Source organism: Panulirus ornatus, chromosome 9 (genome assembly GCF_036320965.1).
Source record: "Panulirus ornatus isolate Po-2019 chromosome 9, ASM3632096v1, whole genome shotgun sequence".
Classification (NCBI taxonomy): domain Eukaryota; kingdom Metazoa; phylum Arthropoda; class Malacostraca; order Decapoda; family Palinuridae; genus Panulirus; species Panulirus ornatus.
In genome coordinates this window covers 35,728,828-35,748,595 of record NC_092232.1, presented here as the reverse complement: position 1 = coordinate 35,748,595, position 19,768 = coordinate 35,728,828, and the positions used below count along the sequence as shown (strand labels likewise).

The following is a 19,768-nucleotide window of genomic DNA, read 5'->3' as shown; positions in this document are numbered from 1 at the left end:
AGAAATTAGGAATAACGGAAACTGTTTTGAGATAAGCTGTGCGAATGAGTCATTAATTTTGATGCAAGGCATCGAGTATGGGTGGAGATTAATTTCAATGCAAGACTGAGAGGTGTGACAGTTTATGGAGGTGGCAAACATGTATGAGAGAAAAAATATATGTATATCATATGAAGCATCTGGGGTAAACCATGAACATTTTTTTTGAGTGACTGGGGCCTGAATATGCAGGAGGAAGAAAGGTGTGCATGGAATAATATGTACTGAAATGCTGTGGTAAACAGTGGTAGAAGTGCTGTCAGTGGATGTTGTGGATTGGGAGCTGTGGTTTCAGATCATTATACATTACAGCTAGAGAATGAATGTGAGCATACAGCCTTTCTTCATTCGTTCCTGGCGCTACCATATTAATGAGGGAAACAGTGAGTATGCATGCAGTCTGTTGGGGATGAGAGGGCCTGGGAAGTGAGTCAGTTGCTATTCACTGATAATACAGCACTGGTGGCTGATTCAAGTGAGAAACTGCACAGTTGGGACTGAGTTTGGAAAAGTGTGTGAAAGGAGAAAGTTGAGAGTAAATATGAATAAGAGCAAGGTTGAGGTTCGAGTTAGTTGGGATTTAAGTCTGAATGGAGAAAAACTGGAGGTGAAGTGTTTTAGATATTTGGGAGTGAACTTGACAGTGAATGGAATCATGGATGCAGAAGTGTCATAGGTGGGGGTGATGAGAGCAATGAAGAATGTGTGGAAAGAGAGAACATTATCTCAGAGAGCAAAAATGGGTATGTTTCAAGGAATAGTAGCTCCAAGAATATTATATGGCTGCAAGGCATGGGCAATAGACAGGGTTGTGCAGAGAAGGGGGGGATGTGTTGGAAATGAAATGTCTGAGGAAAATATGTGGTGTGAGGTGGTTTGATCGAGTAAGTAATAAAAGGGTAAGAGAGATGTATGGTAATAAAAACAGTGTGGCTGAGAGAGCAGAAGAGGGTATGTTGAAATGGTCTGGACATATGAAGAGAGTGAGTGAGGAAAATTGACAAAGAGAATATATGTGTAAGAGGTGGAGGGAATAAGGAGAAGCAGGAGACTAAATTGGAGGTGGAGTTATGAAGTGAAAAATATTTTGAGTAATCGGGGCCTGAACATGCAGACCGGTGAAAGGCATGCACGGAAGTGTGAACTGTAACAATGTGGCTTGGGTCGATAAGCTGTCAATGGACTGAACCAGGGCATGTGAAACATCCAGGGTAAACCGTGGAAAGGTCTGTGGGGCCTGGATGTGGACAGGGTGCTGTAGCAGATAAGAGTGCCATTAGTGTTTCATGTGACAAGAGATCTCGGAAACACCTCAGCATTGTCGTAAAGCTGAATATGATCCATCATTATGAAAATGGGAAAGTATCTTGTGCATCATGCAAGCCCCATTTCTGAAAAGGAAGTGATTCTAGTGATGCCAAGTGACCCTGAGTTATTTTCTCCTGATTCTGAGTAGCCTCGAAAGAAAAGGTAGGTTTCCATCACACTTGTTACTATTTAATCTATCAATGTTCCTTGGAGAAATTCATAATGTAATAGAATTTGGCTTCTAACAGAAGCTCACTCAGTATGTTAGAATTCGGGTTTACAATAGCAAAGTCTACCAACCTGTGGCTACACCATGAGTGAAGGGTGACCTTCAGCAATGCTGTAACACCATCTGTTGCCAAATGGGAATAAAATCTCTTTGAGGAACTTCTCACTCCACAGGAGTCAATCATTTCTCCACTACTGGAAGTAGTGCAGCCTGAGAGCTGTTGGAGCTTTTGGGGCATTACAAATTAATTTTTTTTTCTTTTTTTTTGCCCCTGTCTCCCGCATTTGCGAGGCAGCGCAAGGAAACAGACGAAAGAAATGGCCCAACCCACCCCCATACACAATGTATATACATACACGTCCACACACGCAAATATACATACCTATACATCTCAATGTACACATATATATACACACACAGACACATACATATATACCCATGCACACAATTCACACTGTCTGCCTTTATTCATTCCCATCGCCACCTCGCCACACATGGAATACCATCCCCCTCCCCCCTCATGTGTGCGAGGTAGCACTAGGAAAAGACAACAAAGGCCCCATTCGTTCACACTCAGTCTCTAGCTGTCATGCAATAATGCCCGAAACCACAGCTCCCTTTCCACATCAAGGCAACACAAAACTTTCCATGGTTTACCCCAGACGCTTCACATGCCCTGATTCAATCCACTGACAGCACATCAACCCCGGTATACCACATCGATCCAATTCACTCTATTCCTTGCCCTCCTTTCACCCTCCTGCATGTTCAGGCCCCGATCACACAAAATCTTTTTCACTCCATCTTTCCACCTCCAATTTCGTCTTCCACTTCTCCTCGTTCCCTCCACCTCCGACACATATATCCTCTTGGTCAATCTTTCCTCACTCATTCTCTCCATGTGCCCAAACCATTTCAAAACACCCTCTTCTGCTCTCTCAACCACGCTCTTTTTATTTCCACACATCTCTCTTACCCTTACATTACTTACTCGATCAAACCACCTCACACCACACATTGTCCTCAAACATCTCATTTCCAGCACATCCACCCTCCTGCGCACAACTCTATCCATAGCCCACGCCTCGCAACCATACAACATTGTTGGAACCACTATTCCTTCAAACAAACCCATTTTTGCTTTCCGAGATAATGTTCTCGACTTCCACACATTCTTCAAGGCTCCCAGGATTTTCACCCCCTCCCCCATCCTATGATTCACTTCCGCTTCCATGGTTCCATCCGCTGCCAGATCCACTCCCAGATATACATAGTGTATATGAAAATGCCATGATTAAGGCATTTAGTTGCCCCAATGGTATGTTTTAACCATTTATATCACCTACCTGCAAATTCTTTAGCTGATCTTCATATCCCTCATACTTTTTCTCCACTTCCTCTAACTTGGAAGTAACTCTTGTTAATAAAGATGTCTTCTCTTCTAGCTGTCTTTCATACGATTTGATAATATTTAGCTTATCTTCTTCAAAGCCTGATACCTTGTCCTCTACCTCACTCAACTGAAAAAAGTTAAAATCTATGTTATTTCTAGTCAGAGTACTACCACTAATTCATAAACTGATATTTATATACCTAATTGTCTCTTCCACCTCAACAAGGAATAAATAATGATCTCATTAGAAAAAAAATGAAAAAAAGCATATAACACTATCACCATGCCACTAGAAGAGGTCAGGGAAAAATTATATTAAGTCCATCTCAGTATAGCAAGTGGGACCCAATGCATGATGAAACACCTATTTAGGCAAAATACAAGCACATGACCAATTACGGAAAAATAGGAAAAGTACCATAAACTTTGTGTGTGGAGATTCTACTTACTTTAACAAGGATTGGGTAGTACTAAATGAATTATTCAGTTCACATGGTATGTGAACTGTTTACAAAATATGAACAACAATAACTGGATTAGGCATCTATATATAAAACAAGTGAACTATTGGAATAACCAAAATTAAGATACTTTTCCCTTCATGGCCCACTACTCCCATTTCTTACCACATGCAGGTTATAAGTCTGTAAAATTCTTATTCCTCAATACCTACCAATAAGTTAGACAGTATAGATAAAAAACTCACTTTTTCTCTACAACAAACTAGTTCATGTTCATTTTCCTTGAGGTGGTTCTCAAGATCTGCTATCCTGGACCGAAGTGTTACACGCTCTTCCTCCATTTCTCTCTCTAGTGTTGAAACCTTTAGATGTAGCTGAGCAACTGTCTCTTCTTTAGTTTCTAAACTTTTTTCTAGGTTGTCTCGTAACGTAGTTAGGTGTACTTTTTCTTCACGTAATGTTTCAATACACTGCTGCATTTCTTCAACAGCTTGAGATTTCTTCCTCATGTCAATCTGGAAAGAATAAGCCTCCTTATGATATACAATACCCCAAAAATTTACAATCTAAAGGTCTTTTCTTGCTTTCCTCTTTCATATTTGTTCACTGATTCCCACATTAGTGGGGTAGCACCAGGAACAAACCAAGAAAAGGTTTTATTCACTCATATCCAGTGGTATAACACATACTTATTTTTTCATACTTGATCGCCACTTCCCATGTTAGCAAGGTAGTGCCAGGAACAGATGGAGAAAGGATACAATTACTCATATCCATTTTCTAGCCATCATGTGCAATGCACCAAAATGACAGCCCATCCACAACCAGGCTACACAGACCTTTCCATGGTCTCCCCAAGGCACTTCACACACCCTGGTTCAGTCCACTGACAGTATAATGACCCCTGTATACCACATTGACCAAGTTCATTCCATCCAGAGCATGCTTTTTACCCTCTACATGTTCACGCCCCAATCACTCGAAATCTGTTTTACTCCATCCTCCCATTTCCAATTCAGTTTTTTCTTTCTTGACTCCTCCACTTCTGATACATATGTACTCTGTCAGCCTCTTCTCATTCATTCTCTCCATATGCCTAAAGCATTTCAGCACACTGTCTTCAGCTACCTTAACCACAATCTTTTTATTACCACACCTCTCTCTTACCGTTTAATTACATACTCAATCAAACCACCCCACACAACATATTGTCCTCAAGCATTTCACTTCCAGCACCTCCACCCCTTCTACACACCCTCATCTATACCTTTGCATTCATGCAACACTGCTGGAACCACTATACCCTCAAATGTGCCCATTTTTGCCATCACACATACTGACCTCTTCTTCCACACATTTCTTAGCTTTCACTGCCTCACTCTTCACAGGCCACTGGCAGAGGGCAACTCTAGTGCAGTGTTTGCAAAGGCTCCTACCTGATGTTCGTACTGATTACTTCTACCTTATGCTCTTGCCTAATAATCCTACCTGCTACTTCAACTATCTAATATGCCAAATTATGAGAATTAGATATTTCAACATTGGTATATGTGAAGAAATAAAATAAAAACTTCTTTCTGTGTGATTTCTTTCCATAAGCACATGATCCTGGAGTTTTCTGAAGTGATTTGCGATGATTCTGAGGCACAAAGGAGCTCAACAGTGAAAACTGTACACTGAGTAATTAAAACTGTACACTATTTACTCTTAATGATGGACTGTTTATTTACTGTCTGATGAGTAGAACAGCTCAGGGATTTCTGGTGCAACTCAGATCATGTCAATATCTGAGGTGAATTGTATGGACTGCTTTGGAATACACAACCGTCACTAAATAATATGCATCATTGCCAGTAGTGTAAGGCTCAGCAATTGCCTATGGAACCCTTCTCATTTTTTTTTTTTTTTTTTTTATACTTTGTCGCTGTCTCCCGCGTTTGCGAGGTAGCGCAAGGAAACAGACGAAAGAAATGGCCCACCCCCCCCCCATACACATGTATATACATACGTCCACACACGCAAATATACATACCTACACAGCTTTCCATGGTTTACCCCAGACGCTTCACATGCCTTGATTCAATCCACTGACAGCACGTCAACCCCGGTAAACCACATCGCTCCAATTCACTCTATTCCTTGCCCTCCTTTCACCCTCCTGCATGTTCAGGCCCCGATCACACAAAATCTTTTTCACTCCATCTTTCCACCTCCAATTTGGTCTCCCTCTTCTCCTCGTTCCCTCCACCTCCGACACATATATCCTCTTGGTCAATCTTTCCTCACTCATTCTCTCCATGTGCCCAAACCACTTCAAAACACCCTCTTCTGCTCTCTCAACCACGCTCTTTTTATTTCCACACATCTCTCTTACCCTTACGTTACTCACTCGATCAAACCACCTCACACCACACATTGTCCTCAAACATCTCATTTCCAGCACATCCATCCTCCTGCGCACAACTCTATCCATAGCCCACGCCTCGCAACCATACAACATTGTTGGAACCACTATTCCTTCAAACATACCCATTTTTGCTTTCCGAGATAATGTTCTCGACTTCCACACATTCTTCAAGGCCCCCAGAATTTTCGCCCCCTCCCCCACCCTATGATCCACTTCCGCTTCCATGGTTCCATCCGCTGCCAGATCCACTCCCAGACATCTAAAACACTTCACTTCCTCCAGTTTTTCTCCATTCAAACTCACCTCCCAATTGACTTGACCCTCAACCCTACTGTACCTAATAACCTTGGTCTTATTCACATTTACTCTTAACTTTCTTCTTCCACACACTTTACCAAACTCAGTCACCAGCTTCTGCAGTTTCTCACATGAATCAGCCACCAGCGCTGTATCATCAGCGAACAACAACTGACTCACTTCCCAAGCTCTCTCATCCCCAACAGACTTCATACTTGCCCCTCTTTCCAAAACTCTTGCATTTACCTCCCTAACAACCCCATCCATAAACAAATTAAACAACCATGGAGACATCACACACCCCTGCCGCAAACCTACATTCACTGAGAACCAATCACTTTCCTCTCTTCCTACAAGTACACATGCCTTACATCCTCGATAAAAACTTTTCACTGCTTCTAACAACTTTCCTCCCACACCATATATTCTTAATACCTTCCACAGAGCATCTCATTTATGTGTACACTTAAATGCTGAGCTACAGACTGAATGTCTATGACTCTTACTAGAACTCCTGTTTCCAACACACTGTTTTACTGGCTTCATTTTTCTCTTAAATGTAATTTCTCTGTCCTATGAAGTTCTCTAGCATATTCTCTGAGCTTTTCCTTGCTCTTCTGAATATTAGTTGCATGACATTAGAGCTAATCTTAAATTCCTCTTAAATTAACTGGAAAGAGGTACCAGTACTTGTACAATCCAGCACTCTTAATTTATCTCCAGGGGATAAAGTCTTGTACAGATGCTCCTCAACTTATGATGGGATTATGTTCCGATAAACCCATCATAAGTTGAACATATTGTAAGTCAAAAATACACTTTATCCTGTACATCTAACCTACCAAACATCATAGCTTAGCTTACTCCACCTTAAACATTCTCAGAACAATTATATTAGTCTACAGTAGGACAAAATCATCTATCACAAAGCCTATTTTAGAACAGTGTTGAATATCGCACCATCATAAAGTTGACAAATTGTAAGTTGGGGAGCGTCTGTAATTTCCCCCTGCTTTCACAGTAGCTTTCTCGCCAGACACTTAGTCCTACTGTAGAAGCCTTATTACTCAACTGGCAAAAATAGCAAATATATGCAAAAAGCAGACGCCTATTACTGCATGGAGATACTGGCACTAACTGGTCTAGGGAGTGCCTTCCTCCCAAGCCATGCAGTCATCCACTTGAGTTTTCAAAAATCAGCACCCTGCCAAATATGAGTATTTTTTCTTTAAAACTAAGCATCTTGATTGCTGTTTCCCTCTTTAGTGAGGTGGCACCAGGAACAGATTAAAAAAGGCCACATCAGCTCACATCCATTCTCTAGCTCTTGTATGTAATGCACTGAAACCATAGCTCCCTATCCACATCTAGCCACCACAGACCTTTCCATGGTTTACCTCAGACACTTTACATGCCCTGGTTCAGCCTACTGAAAGATAAGGTATTGCAAAAAAAAAAAAAAAAAAAAAAAAAAAAAAAAAAAAAAGCTATATGTATTCTGAGAATATTTAAAACCCACCATGTCTGAAAAGGGCTTGCAAGGTGCCCAGAAAAGTGGTTGATGTTGACTTAAACATGCAAGTGATATGCAGGGTTGAAGCAGGGGAGCACCAAATGAATGTGGATCAGTCAATTGGAATAACTTCCTTTACCACTTTTCTACAGTCATTTTCACCACAAAAATCTGATCCACACCTCCTCTATCTTTCCTAAAACCTCCTTACTCCTTACTTTTGCACTTAGCCTATTCCATAACTATATCAATCAACACTCTTGCACACAATTTTCCTGGTATACTAAAGACACCCCCCTGTAACTGTTATATACATCCTTATCAACTTTTTCTTTGAATAAAGGAACAATACTAGCTTTCACCCAATCCTCAGGCACAACTTTCTGTGTCCATGCATGAATACACATCAAATGCACCCACTTTATCACATTTCTCCTCCATACTTCAATAATTTAGCCATATTCCCATCCAGTCCAGGTGCCTTTCCTACCTTCAACATCATTATTGTCTTTTTTTTATATTTTACTCCTTTTCTTTGCTACTGGCCCTTGCACTTGTATCCTCTTCCTTCCATCCTACATATCTATGCATGTAACATCTGCTGCCTCACCCTCTCCCTCATTCATTAGTTCTACAAAATACTCTTTCTATCTTCATTTCACTTCCTCCTTTTGATTCAACAACTCCTCTTCCTTACTTCTCACATTAACATTTCCACTCTTGCATCCAGTTCTTTCCTCTTTCACCACCTTCTAGTACAATTTCTTATATTCCATAAACTTTTCCCTCAACTCTCTCCTAAAATGTTCATCTCCTCTTTCTCTGCTTTCCTCTATCAGCTTCTTAACAATCCACTTAAACATCTTATATTCTTTCCTCCTCCTTTGATGAATTTCCACTGATAATCTAACATATGCCTTTTTCTTACCATCCACAGCATTTCTAATCTCATCTGTCCACCATGCATTTTCCTTTTTATTCCTGTTCCTCATGATCTTGTATCCAATTAATGACACTACAGCCTTTAACATTTTTTTTCTAAACATTTTAAACACCTCATTCACACACGACTGCATCCCTATATATAATACTTTCCCATCTAATCTTTCAGTCACACACCCTCTTTAATACTCCTCCTTGCATTCTTTTTTTTTTCAACTTCTTGCATGCCTACACTTTTACCTGTCCATTCTTCCTAACACCATACTTCCACTTCTCCCTGATTCTCACTGCAAATGGTCAGTCTATAAAAAATCCTCTTGCAACTCTAGCATCCAGCACAGCTTTTCTTGTACTTTCATCCACAGCAACATAGTCAATTAAACCATTTTGTTCTTCTCTTCCATCATTTCTGACCCAAGTATACCTGTGGACTATCTTATGATGAAAAAAGTTTTTTTTTTCTTTTTTTTTTTTCCTTCCCCCCCCCCCCCAAAAAAAAAACAAGGAACAGAGAAGGGGGACAGGTGAGGATATTCCCTCTAAGGCCCAGTCCTCTGTTCTTAGCGCTACCTCACTAACGCGGGAAATGGCGAATAGTTTGGGAAATTTTTTTTCTTTGTCGCTGTCTCCCGCGTTTGCGAGGTAGCGCAAGGAAACAGAAGAAAGAAATGGCCCAACCCACCCCCATACACATGTATATACATACGTCCACACACGCAAATATACATACCTACACAGCTTTCCATGGTTTACCCCAGACGCTTCACATGCCCTGATTCAATCCACTGACAGCACGTCAACCCCGGTAAACCACATCGATCCAATTCACTCTATTCCTTGCCCTCCTTTCACCCTCCTGCATGTTCAGGCCCCGATCACACACAATCTTTTTCACTCCATCTTTCCACCTCCAATTTGGTCTCCCTCTTCTCCTCGTTCCCTCCACCTCCGACACATATATCCTCTTGGTCAATCTTTCCTCACTCATTCTCTCCATGTGCCCAAACCATTTCAAAACACCCTCTTCTGCTCTCTCAACCACGCTCTTTTTATTTCCACACATCTCTCTTACCCTTACGTTGCTTACTCGATCAAACCACCTCACACCACACATTGTCCTAAAACATCTCATTTCCAGCACATCCATCCTCCTGTGCACCACTCTATCCATAGCCCACGCCTCGCAACCATACAACATTGTTGGAACCACTATTCCTTCAAACATACCCATTTTTGCTTTCCGAGATAATGTTCTCGACTTCCACACATTCTTCAAGGCTCCCAGAATTTTCACCCAATCCCCCACCCTATGATCCACTTCCGCTTCCATGGTTCCATCCACTGCCAGATCCACTCCCAGATATCTAAAACACTTCACTTCCTCCAGTTTTTCTCCATTCAAACTCACCTCCCAATTGACTTGACCCTCAACCCTACTGTACCTAATAACCTTGCTCTTATTCACATTTACTCTTAACTTTCTTCTTTCACACACTTTACCAAACTCAGTCACCAGCTTCTGCAGTTTCTCACATGAATCAGCCACCAGCGCTGTATCATCAGCGAACAACAACTGACTCACTTCCCAAGCTCTCTCATCCCCAACAGACTTCATACTTGCCCCTCTTTCCAAAACTCTTGCATTCACCTCCCTAACAACCCCATCCATAAACAAATTAAACAACCATGGAGATATCACACACCCCTGCCGCAAACCTACATTCACTGAGAACCAATCACTTTCCTCTCTTCCTACACGTACACATGCCTTACATCCTCGATAAAAACTTTTCACTGCTTCTAACAACTTGCCTCCCACACCATATATTCTTAATACCTTCCACAGAGCATCTCTATCAACTCTATCATATGCCTTCTCCAGATCCATAAATGCTACATACAAATCCATTTGCTTTTCTAAGTATTTCTCACATACATTCTTCAAAGCAAACACCTGATCCACACATCCTCTACCACTTCCGAAACCACACTGCTCTTCCCCAATCTGATGCTCTGTACATGCCTTCACCCTCTCAATCAATACCCTCCCATATAATTTACCAGGAATACTCAAACAAACTTATACCTCTGTAATTTGAGCACTCACTCTTATCCCCTTTGCCTTTGTACAATGGCACTATGCACGCATTCCGCCAATCCTCAGGCACCTCACCATGAGTCATACATACATTAAATAACCTTACCAACCAGTCCACAATACAGTCACCCCCTTTTTTAATAAATTCCACTGCAATACCATCCAAACCTGCTGCATTGCCGGCTTTCATCTTCTGCAAAGCTTTTACTACCTCTTCTCTGTTTACCAAATCATTTTCCCTAACCCTCTCACTTTGCACACCACCTCGACCAAAACACCCTATATCTGCCACTCTATCATCAAACACATTCAACAAACCTTCAAAATACTCACTCCATCTCCTTCTCACATCACCACTTCTTCTTATCACCTCCCCATTTGCGCCCTTCACTGAAGTTCCCATTTGCTCCCTTGTCTTACGCACTTTATTTACCTCCTTCCAGAACATCTTTTTATTCTCCCTAAAATTTAATGATACTCTCTCACCCCAACTCTCATTTGCCCTTTTTTTCACCTCTTGCACCTTTCTCTTGACCTCCTGTCTCTTTCTTTTATACATCTCCCACTCAATTGCATTTTTTCCCTGCAAAAATCGTCCAAATGCCTCTCTCTTCTCTTTCACTTATACTCTTACTTCTTCATCCCACCACTCACTACCCTTTCTAATCAACCCATCTCCCACTCTTCTCATGCCACAAGCATCTTTTGTGCAATCCATCACTGATTCCCTAAATACATCCCATTCCTCCCCCACTCCCCTTACTTCCATTGTTCTCACCTTTTTCCATTCTGTACTCAGTCTCTCCTGGTACTTCCTCACACAAGTCTCCTTCCCAAGCTCACTTACTCTCACCACCCTCTTCATCCCAACATTCACTCTTCTTTTCTGAAAACCCATACAAATCTTCACCTTAGCCTCCACAAGATAATGATCAGACATCCCTCCAGTTGCACCTCTCAGCACATTAACATCCAAAAGTCTCTCTTTCGCGCACCTGTCAATTAACACGTAATCCAATAACGCTCTCTGGCCATCTCTCCTACTTACATAGGTATACTTATGTATATCTCGCTTTTTAAACCAGGTATTCCCAATCATCACTCCTTTTTCAGCACATAAATCTACAAGCTCTTCACCATTTCCATTTACAACACTGAACACCCCATGTATACCAATTATTCCCTCAACTGCCACATTACTCACCTTTGCATTCAAATCACCCATCACTATAACCCGGTCTCGTGCATCAAAACCACTAACACACTCATTCAGCTGCTCCCAAAACACTTACCTCTCATGATCTTTCTTCTCATGCCTAGGTGCATATGCACCAATAATCACCCATCTCTCTCCATCAACTTTCAGTTTTACCCATATTAATCGAGAATTTACTTTCTTACATTCTATCACATACTCCCACAACTCCTGTTTCAGGAGTACTGCTACTCCTTCCCTTGCTCTTGTCCTCTCACTAACCCCTGACTTTACTCCCAAGACATTCCCAAACCACTCTTCCCCTTTACCCTTGAGCTTCGTTTCACTCAGAGCCAAAACATCCAGGTTCCTTTCCTCAAACATACTACCTATCTCTCCTTTTTTCACATCTTGGTTACATCCACACACATTTAGGCCCCCCAATCTGAGCCTTCGAGGAGGATGAGCACTCCCCGCGCGACTCCTTCTTCTGTTTCCCATTTTTAGAAAGTTAAAAAATACAAGGAGGGGAGGATTTCTGGCCCCCCGTTCCCGTCCCCTCTAGTCGCTTTCTACGACACGCGAGGAATGCGTGGGAAGTATTCTTTCACCCCTATCCCCAGGGATAATATATATATATATATAGAGAGAGAGATGGAGATGGAGTGAGTATTTTGAAGGTTTGTTGAATGTGTTTGATGATAGAGTGGCAGATATAGGGTGTTTTGGTCGAGGTGGTGTGCAAAGTGAGAGGGTTAGGGAAAATGATTTGGTAAACAGAGAAGAGGTAGTGAAAGCTTTGCGGAAGATGAAAGCCGGCAAGGCAGCAGGTTTGGATCGTATTGCAGTGGACATTTATTAAAAAAGGGGGTGACTGTATTGTTGACTGGTTGGTAAGGTTATTTAATGTATGTATGACTCATGGTGAGGTGCCTGAGGATTGGCGGAATGCGTGCATAGTGCCATTGTACAAAGGCAAAGGGGATAAGAGTGAGTGCTCAAATTACAGAGGTATAAGTTTGTTGAGTATTCCTGGTAAATTATATGGGAGGGTATTGATTGAGAGGGTGAAGGCATGTACAGAGCATCAGATTGGGGAAGAGCAGTGTGGTTTCAGAAGTGGTAGAGGATGTGTGGATCAGGTGTTTGCTTTGAAGAATGTATGTGAGAAATACTTAGAAAAGCAAATGGATTTGTATGTAGCATTTATGGATCTGGAGAAGGCATATGATAGAGTTGATAGAGATGCTCTGTGGAAGGTATTAAGAATATATGGTGTGGGAGGCAAGTTGTTAGAAGCAGTGAAAAGTTTTTATCGAGGATGTAAGGCATGTGTACGTGTAGGAAGAGAGGAAAGTGATTGGTTCTCAGTGAATGTAGGTTTGCGGCAGGGGTGTGTGATGTCTCCATGGTTGTTTAATTTGTTTATGGATGGGGTTGTTAGGGAGGTAAATGCAAGAGTTTTGGAAAGAGGGGCAAGTATGAAGTCTGTTGGGGATGAGAGAGCTTGGGAAGTGAGTCAGTTGTTGTTCGCTGATGATACAGCGCTGGTGGCTGATTCATGTGAGAAACTGCAGAAGCTGGTGACTGAGTTTGGTAAAGTGTGTGAAAGAAGAAAGTTAAGAGTAAAAGTGAATAAGAGCAAGGTTATTAGGTACAGTAGGGTTGAGGGTCAAGTCAATTGGGAGGTGAGTTTGAATGGAGAAAAACTGGAGGAAGTGAAGTGTTTTAGATATCTGGGAGTGGATCTGGCAGCGGATGGAACCATGGAAGCGGAAGTGGATCATAGGGTGGGGGAGGGGGCGAAAATTCTGGGGGCCTTGAAGAATGTGTGGAAGTCGAGAACATTATCTCGGAAAGCAAAAATGGGTATGTTTGAAGGAATAGTGGTTCCAACAATGTTGTATGGTTGCGAGGCGTGGGCTATGGATAGAGTTGTGCGCAGGAGGATGGATGTGCTGGAAATGAGATGTTTGAGGACAATGTGTGGTGTGAGGTGGTTTGATCGAGTGAGTAACGTAAGGGTAAGAGAGATGTGTGGAAATAAAAAGAGCGTGGTGGAGAGAGCAGAAGAGGGTGTTTTGAAGTGGTTTGGGCACATGGAGAGAATGAGTGAGGAAAGATTGACCAAGAGGATATATGTGTCGGAGGTGGAGGGAACGAGGAGAAGAGGGAGACCAAATTGGAGGTGGAAAGATGGAGTGAAAAAGATTTTGTGTGATCGGGGCCTGAACATGCAGGAGAGTGAAAGGAGGGCAAGGAATAGAGTGAATTGGAGCGATGTGGTATACTGGGGTTGACGTGCTGTCAGTGGATTGAATCAAGGCATGTGAAGCGTCTGGGGTAAACCATGGAAAGCTGTGTAGGTATGTATATTTGCGTGTGTGGACGTATGTATATACATGGGTATGGGGGGGGGGTTGGGCCATTTCTTTCGTCTGTTTCCTTGCGCTACCTCGCAAACGCGGGAGACAGCGACAAAGTATAATAAATAAAAATAATAATATATATATATATATATATATTTTTTTTTTTTTTTTTTATATATATATATATATATATATATCAGCAACTGAAGACACAACATTCTTCAACAAATTAACATAAAAGTTGAAGACTTACAGACAGCAATAATTGGAATGAAAAAGTAAAACAGCAGGCGTGGATGAGTTTTATCTGAGGACAATGAAATAGACGAAAAATGAGATAGTTAAGCCTTTGACTGCCCTTTTCAATAAGTCACTTGCTGTAGAAAAAGCTCCAGATGAATGAAAGTTTGCCAATGTCACATAATTATTCAAAAAAGGTAATAAGTCACTGCCTGGAAATTATCATCCAATTAGCTCAACATCTTTAGTTGAAAACCATCATTTGAAACACTTTTTTTTCAAAGGCTCTAGTCACAGACAAAAGTCCACATTAAGACTGAGCCTTTATTGAAATATAGAGAGGATTACGAAAGGGAAAAAGAAGAGACAAAGAAAAGTATTTAAGAATTTTGGAGGGAGGGAAAATCCTGTCTTTTAAAATGTGCGAGGTCATAGTTATGGGAAAGAAACGAGAGGAAAGCATTCCAAAGCAAACTGAATCGTAGAAATTTTTGAGGAACACCACTTAAATGATTATCAACGTGGTTTTCAATGATATTGCTCATGTCTGACAAATCTGCTTGATTTGTATTATGATACAATCAATATGTATCATGAAAGTTAAGCAGTTGATGTCATCTATCTAAATTTTCAAAAAGCATTCAATAAGGTTCTGCATCGAAGGTAACAAGCAAAAATCAAGTTAATGGACATGGCACTCGAGGAGTTGTACTTTGGTGGATAGGAAATTGGTTAACTGGCTATAAACAGAGTTGTGATTAATGGTCAATCCTCATAATGATTAGATGTAACAAGTGGAGTGCCACAAGGATCAGTCATGGGATTGGTTCCCTTTCACATGTATATTTTGATAATGGGCTGCATTATTTTTTTTATTTTTTTTGCCGCTGTCTCCCGCGTTTGCAAGGTAGCGCAAGGAAACAGACGAAAGAAATGGCCCAACCCACCCCCATACACATGTATATACATACGTCCACACACGCAAATATACATACCTACACAGCTTTCCATGGTTTACCCCAGATGCTTCACATGCCCTGATTCAATCCACTGACAGCACATCAACCCCGGTATACCACATCGCTCCAATTCACTCTATTCCTTGCCCTCCTTTCACCCTCCTGCATGTTCAGGCCCCGATCACACAAAATCTTTTTCACTCCATCTTTCCACCTCCAATTTGGTCTCCCTCTTCTCCTCGTTCCCTCCACCTCCGACACATATATCCTCTTGGTCAATCTTTCCTCACTCATTCTCTCCATGTGCCCAAACCATTTCAAAACACCCTCTTCTGCTCTCTCAACCATGCTCTTTTTATTTCCACACATCTCTCTTACCCTTACGTTACTTACTCGATCAAACCACCTCACACCACACATTGTCCTCAAACATCTCATTTCCAGCACATCCATCCTCCTGCGCACAACTCTATCCATAGCCCATGCCTCGCAACCATACAACATTGTTGGAACCACTATTCCTTCAAACATACCCATTTTTGCTTTCCGAGATAATGTTCTCGACTTCCACACATTCTTCAAGGCTCCCAGAATTTTCGCCCCCTCCCCACCCTATGATCCACTTCCGCTTCCATGGTTCCATCCGCTGCCAGATCCACATTATAATATATCAAAATTTGCTAATAATACAAAGCTAAAAAATAACCTACAAATGAATGTCTACAGTTTCAAATTTACACAGAATGACTGATGGACTGGGTTCATACGTGGCAAATTAATCTTAATATCATTAAGTGCAAAGTTTTACATATCAGTAGAAAAAGGGTAAATGAAGAAAAAGGCTTGGGCATAATGATCCCTGGTAACCTAAAACTAAGTAAACCGTGCACAGAAGCATGAAAAGAGCGAACAAACTTCTTAGATTCATAGGTAAGTACATACTTCATTGATGTCCCCATCTTCAATATACCGATCAGTTATGGTCATCCTATCTAAAACAAAAGATGATGGGATCAACTCGGGGAATCGCAAGTCCTCCAACAACCTGAACGTCCGCTACATCAGCTTTGAGCGCCTCTTCGCAAACGGAACTACCTTGGCCCACTAGTGATGCTACTACGTTTGTAAATCGGGAACCATTGCAACACAAACCTCGCCAGGTGGTAGAGTTTCCCGCAGTGTATCGAGACAGACTTCCCCAGAACTTTTTTTAAAGGGGAAGTAAATGTTTATAGTTGTGTTACTGGAGTGATAGTTTTCATACATGGTGTTTTGACAAGAAAATAGTGAAATTGGAGAAAAATGTAGCTTAGACATTGAAGCTTATTGATACAGTGGTTAAATTGATGAGAACTGCTATTGACGTTTGTGTAAATAAATTATACATTTCCTTTTTCCATAGCCAGAGGTGGAACCATTATGTGACATTCATTTTTTCATTCATTTCAAGCTAGAAGTTTCAGTTTTCTAAATTGTTTCTAACATTTTTCATATGTATATATATGTATGTGTGTGTGTGTGTGTGTGTGTATATATGTGTGTATGTATGTGTATGTGTGTGTGTGTGTATATGTATATATATATGTATATTATCCCCTGGGGATAGGGGTGAAAGAATACTTCCCACGTATTCCTCGCGTGTCGTAGAAAGCGACTAGAGGGGACGGGAGCGGGGGGCCAGAAATCCTCCCCTCCTTGTATTTTTTTAACTTTCTAAAATGGGAAACAGAAGAAGGAGTCACGCGGGGAGTGCTCATCCTCCTCGAAGGCTCAGAGTGGGGTGCCTAAATGTGTGTGGATGTAACCAAGATGTGAAAAAAGGAGAGATAGGTAGTATGTTTGAGGAAAGGAACATGGATGTTTTGGCTCTGAGTGAAACGAAGCTCAAGGGTAAAGGGGAAGAGTGGTTTGGGAATGTCTGGGGAGTAAAGTCAGGGGTTAGTGAGAGGACAAGAGCAAGGGAAGGAGTAGCAATACTCCTGAAACAGGAGTTGTGGGAGTATGTGATAGAATGTAAGAAAGTAAATTCTCGATTAATATGGGTAAAACTGAAAGTTGATGGAGAGAGGTGGGTGATTATTGGTGCATATGCACCCGGGCATGAGAAGAAAGATCATGAGAGGCAAGTGTTTTGGGAGCAGCTGAATGAGTGTGTTAGTGGTTTTGATGCACGAGACCGGGTTATAGTGATGGGTGATTTGAATGCAAAGGCGAGTAATGTGGCAGTTGAGGGAATAATTGGTATACATGGGGTGTTCAGTGTTGTAAATGGAAATGGTGAAGAGCTTGTAGATTTATGTGCTGAAAAAGGACTGATGATTGGGAATACCTGGTTTAAAAAGCGAGATATACATAAGTATACTTATGTAAGTAGGAGAGATGGCCAGAGAGCGTTATTGGATTACGTGTTAATTGACAGGCGTGCGAAAGAGAGACTTTTGGATGTTAATGTGCTGAGAGGTGCAACTGGAGGGATGTCTGATCATTATCTTGTGGAGGCTAAGGTGAAGATTTGTATGGGTTTTCAGAAAAGAGGAGTGAATGTTGGGGTGAAGAGGGTAGTGAGAGTAAGTGAGCTTGGGAAGGAGACCTGTGTGAGGAAGTACCAGGAGAGACTGAGTACAGAATGGAAAAAGGTGAGAACAATGGAAGTAAGGGGAGTGGGGGAGGAATGGGATGTATTTAGGGAATCAGTGATGGATTGCGCAAAAGATGCTTGTGGCATGAGAAGAGGGGGAGGTGGGTTGATTAGAAAGGGTAGTGAGTGGTGGGATGAAGAAGTAAGAGTATTAGTGAAAGAGAAGAGAGAGGCATTTGGACGATTTTTGCAGGGAAAAAATGCAATTGAGTGGGAGATGTATAAAAGAAAGAGACAGGAGGTTAAGAGAAAGGTGCAAGAGGTGAAAAAAAGGGCAAATGAGAGTTGGGGTGAGAGAGTATCATTAAATTTTAGGGAGAATAAAAAGATGTTCTGGAAGGAGGTAAATAAAGTGCGTAAGACAAGGGAGCAAATGGGAACTTCAGTGAAGGGCGCAAATGGGGAGGTGATAACAAGTAGTGGTGATGTGAGAAGGAGATGGAGTGAGTATTTTGAAGGTTTGTTGAATGTGTTTGATGATAGAGTGGCAGATATAGGGTGTTTTGGTCGAGGTGGTGTGCAAAGTGAGAGGGTTAGGGAAAATGATTTGGTAAACAGAGAAGAGGTAGTGAAAGCTTTGCGGAAGATGAAAGCCGGCAAGGCAGCAGGTTTGGATGGTATTGCAGTGGACTTTATTAAAAAAGGGGGTGACTGTATTGTTGACTGGTTGGTAAGGTTATTTAATGTATGTATGACTCATGGTGAGGTGCCTGAGGATTGGCGGAATGCGTGCATAGTGCCATTGTACAAAGGCAAAGGGGATAAGAGTGAGTGCTCAAATTACAGAGGTATAAGTTTGTTGAGTATTCCTGGTAAATTATATGGGAGGGTATTGATTGAGAGGGTGCAGGCATGTACAGAGCATCAGATTGGGGAAGAGCAGTGTGGTTTCAGAAGTGGTAGAGGATGTGTGGATCAGGTGTTTGCTTTGAAGAATGTATGTGAGAAATACTTAGAAAAGCAAATGGATTTGTATGTAGCATTTATGGATCTGGAGAAGGCATATGATAGAGTTGATAGAGATGCTCTGTGGAAGGTATTAAGAATATATGGTGTGGGAGGAAAGTTGTTAGAAGCAGTGAAAAGTTTTTATCGAGGATGTAAGGCATGTGTACGTGTAGGAAGAGAGGAAAGTGATTGGTTCTCAGTGAATGTAGGTTTGCGGCAGGGGTGTGTGATGTCTCCATGGTTGTTTAATTTGTTTATGGATGGGGTTGTTAGGGAGGTAAATGCAAGAGTTTTGGAAAGAGGGGCAAGTATGAAGTCTGTTGGGATGAGAGAGCTTGGGAAGTGAGTCAGTTGTTGTTCGCTGATGATACAGCGCTGGTGGCTGATTCATGTGAGAAACTGCAGAAGCTGGTGACTGAGTTTGGTAAAGTGTGTGGAAGAAGAAAGTTAAGAGTAAATGTGAATAAGAGCAAGGTTATTAGGTACAGTAGGGTTGAGGGTCAAGTCAATTGGGAGGTGAGTTTGAATGGAGAAAAACTGGAGGAAGTGAAGTGTTTTAGATATCTGGGAGTGGATCTGGCAGTGGATGGAACCATGGAAGCGGAAGTGGATCATAGGGTGGGGGAGGGGGCGAAAATGCTGGGGGCCTTGAAGAATGTGTGGAAGTCGAGAACATTATCTCGGAAAGCAAAAATGGGTATGTTTGAAGGAATAGTGGTTCCAACAATGTTG

General features: G+C 41.7%; 1 protein-coding gene across 1 annotated transcript in view; it reads right to left on the bottom strand.

Moving 5' to 3' along the window:
* LOC139750336 (uncharacterized) overlaps window positions 1–19,768 on the bottom strand; it is a 224,672-nt gene that overhangs the window by 29,030 nt on the left and 175,874 nt on the right. The window contains exons 14-15 of the mRNA XM_071665015.1: window positions 3,676–3,945; window positions 2,923–3,096 (exon numbers count right to left, since the gene is read on the bottom strand). Of these exons, the coding sequence (XP_071521116.1) occupies window positions 2,923–3,096; window positions 3,676–3,945 (444 nt within the window). The remainder of the gene's footprint in view (window positions 1–2,922; window positions 3,097–3,675; window positions 3,946–19,768) is intronic.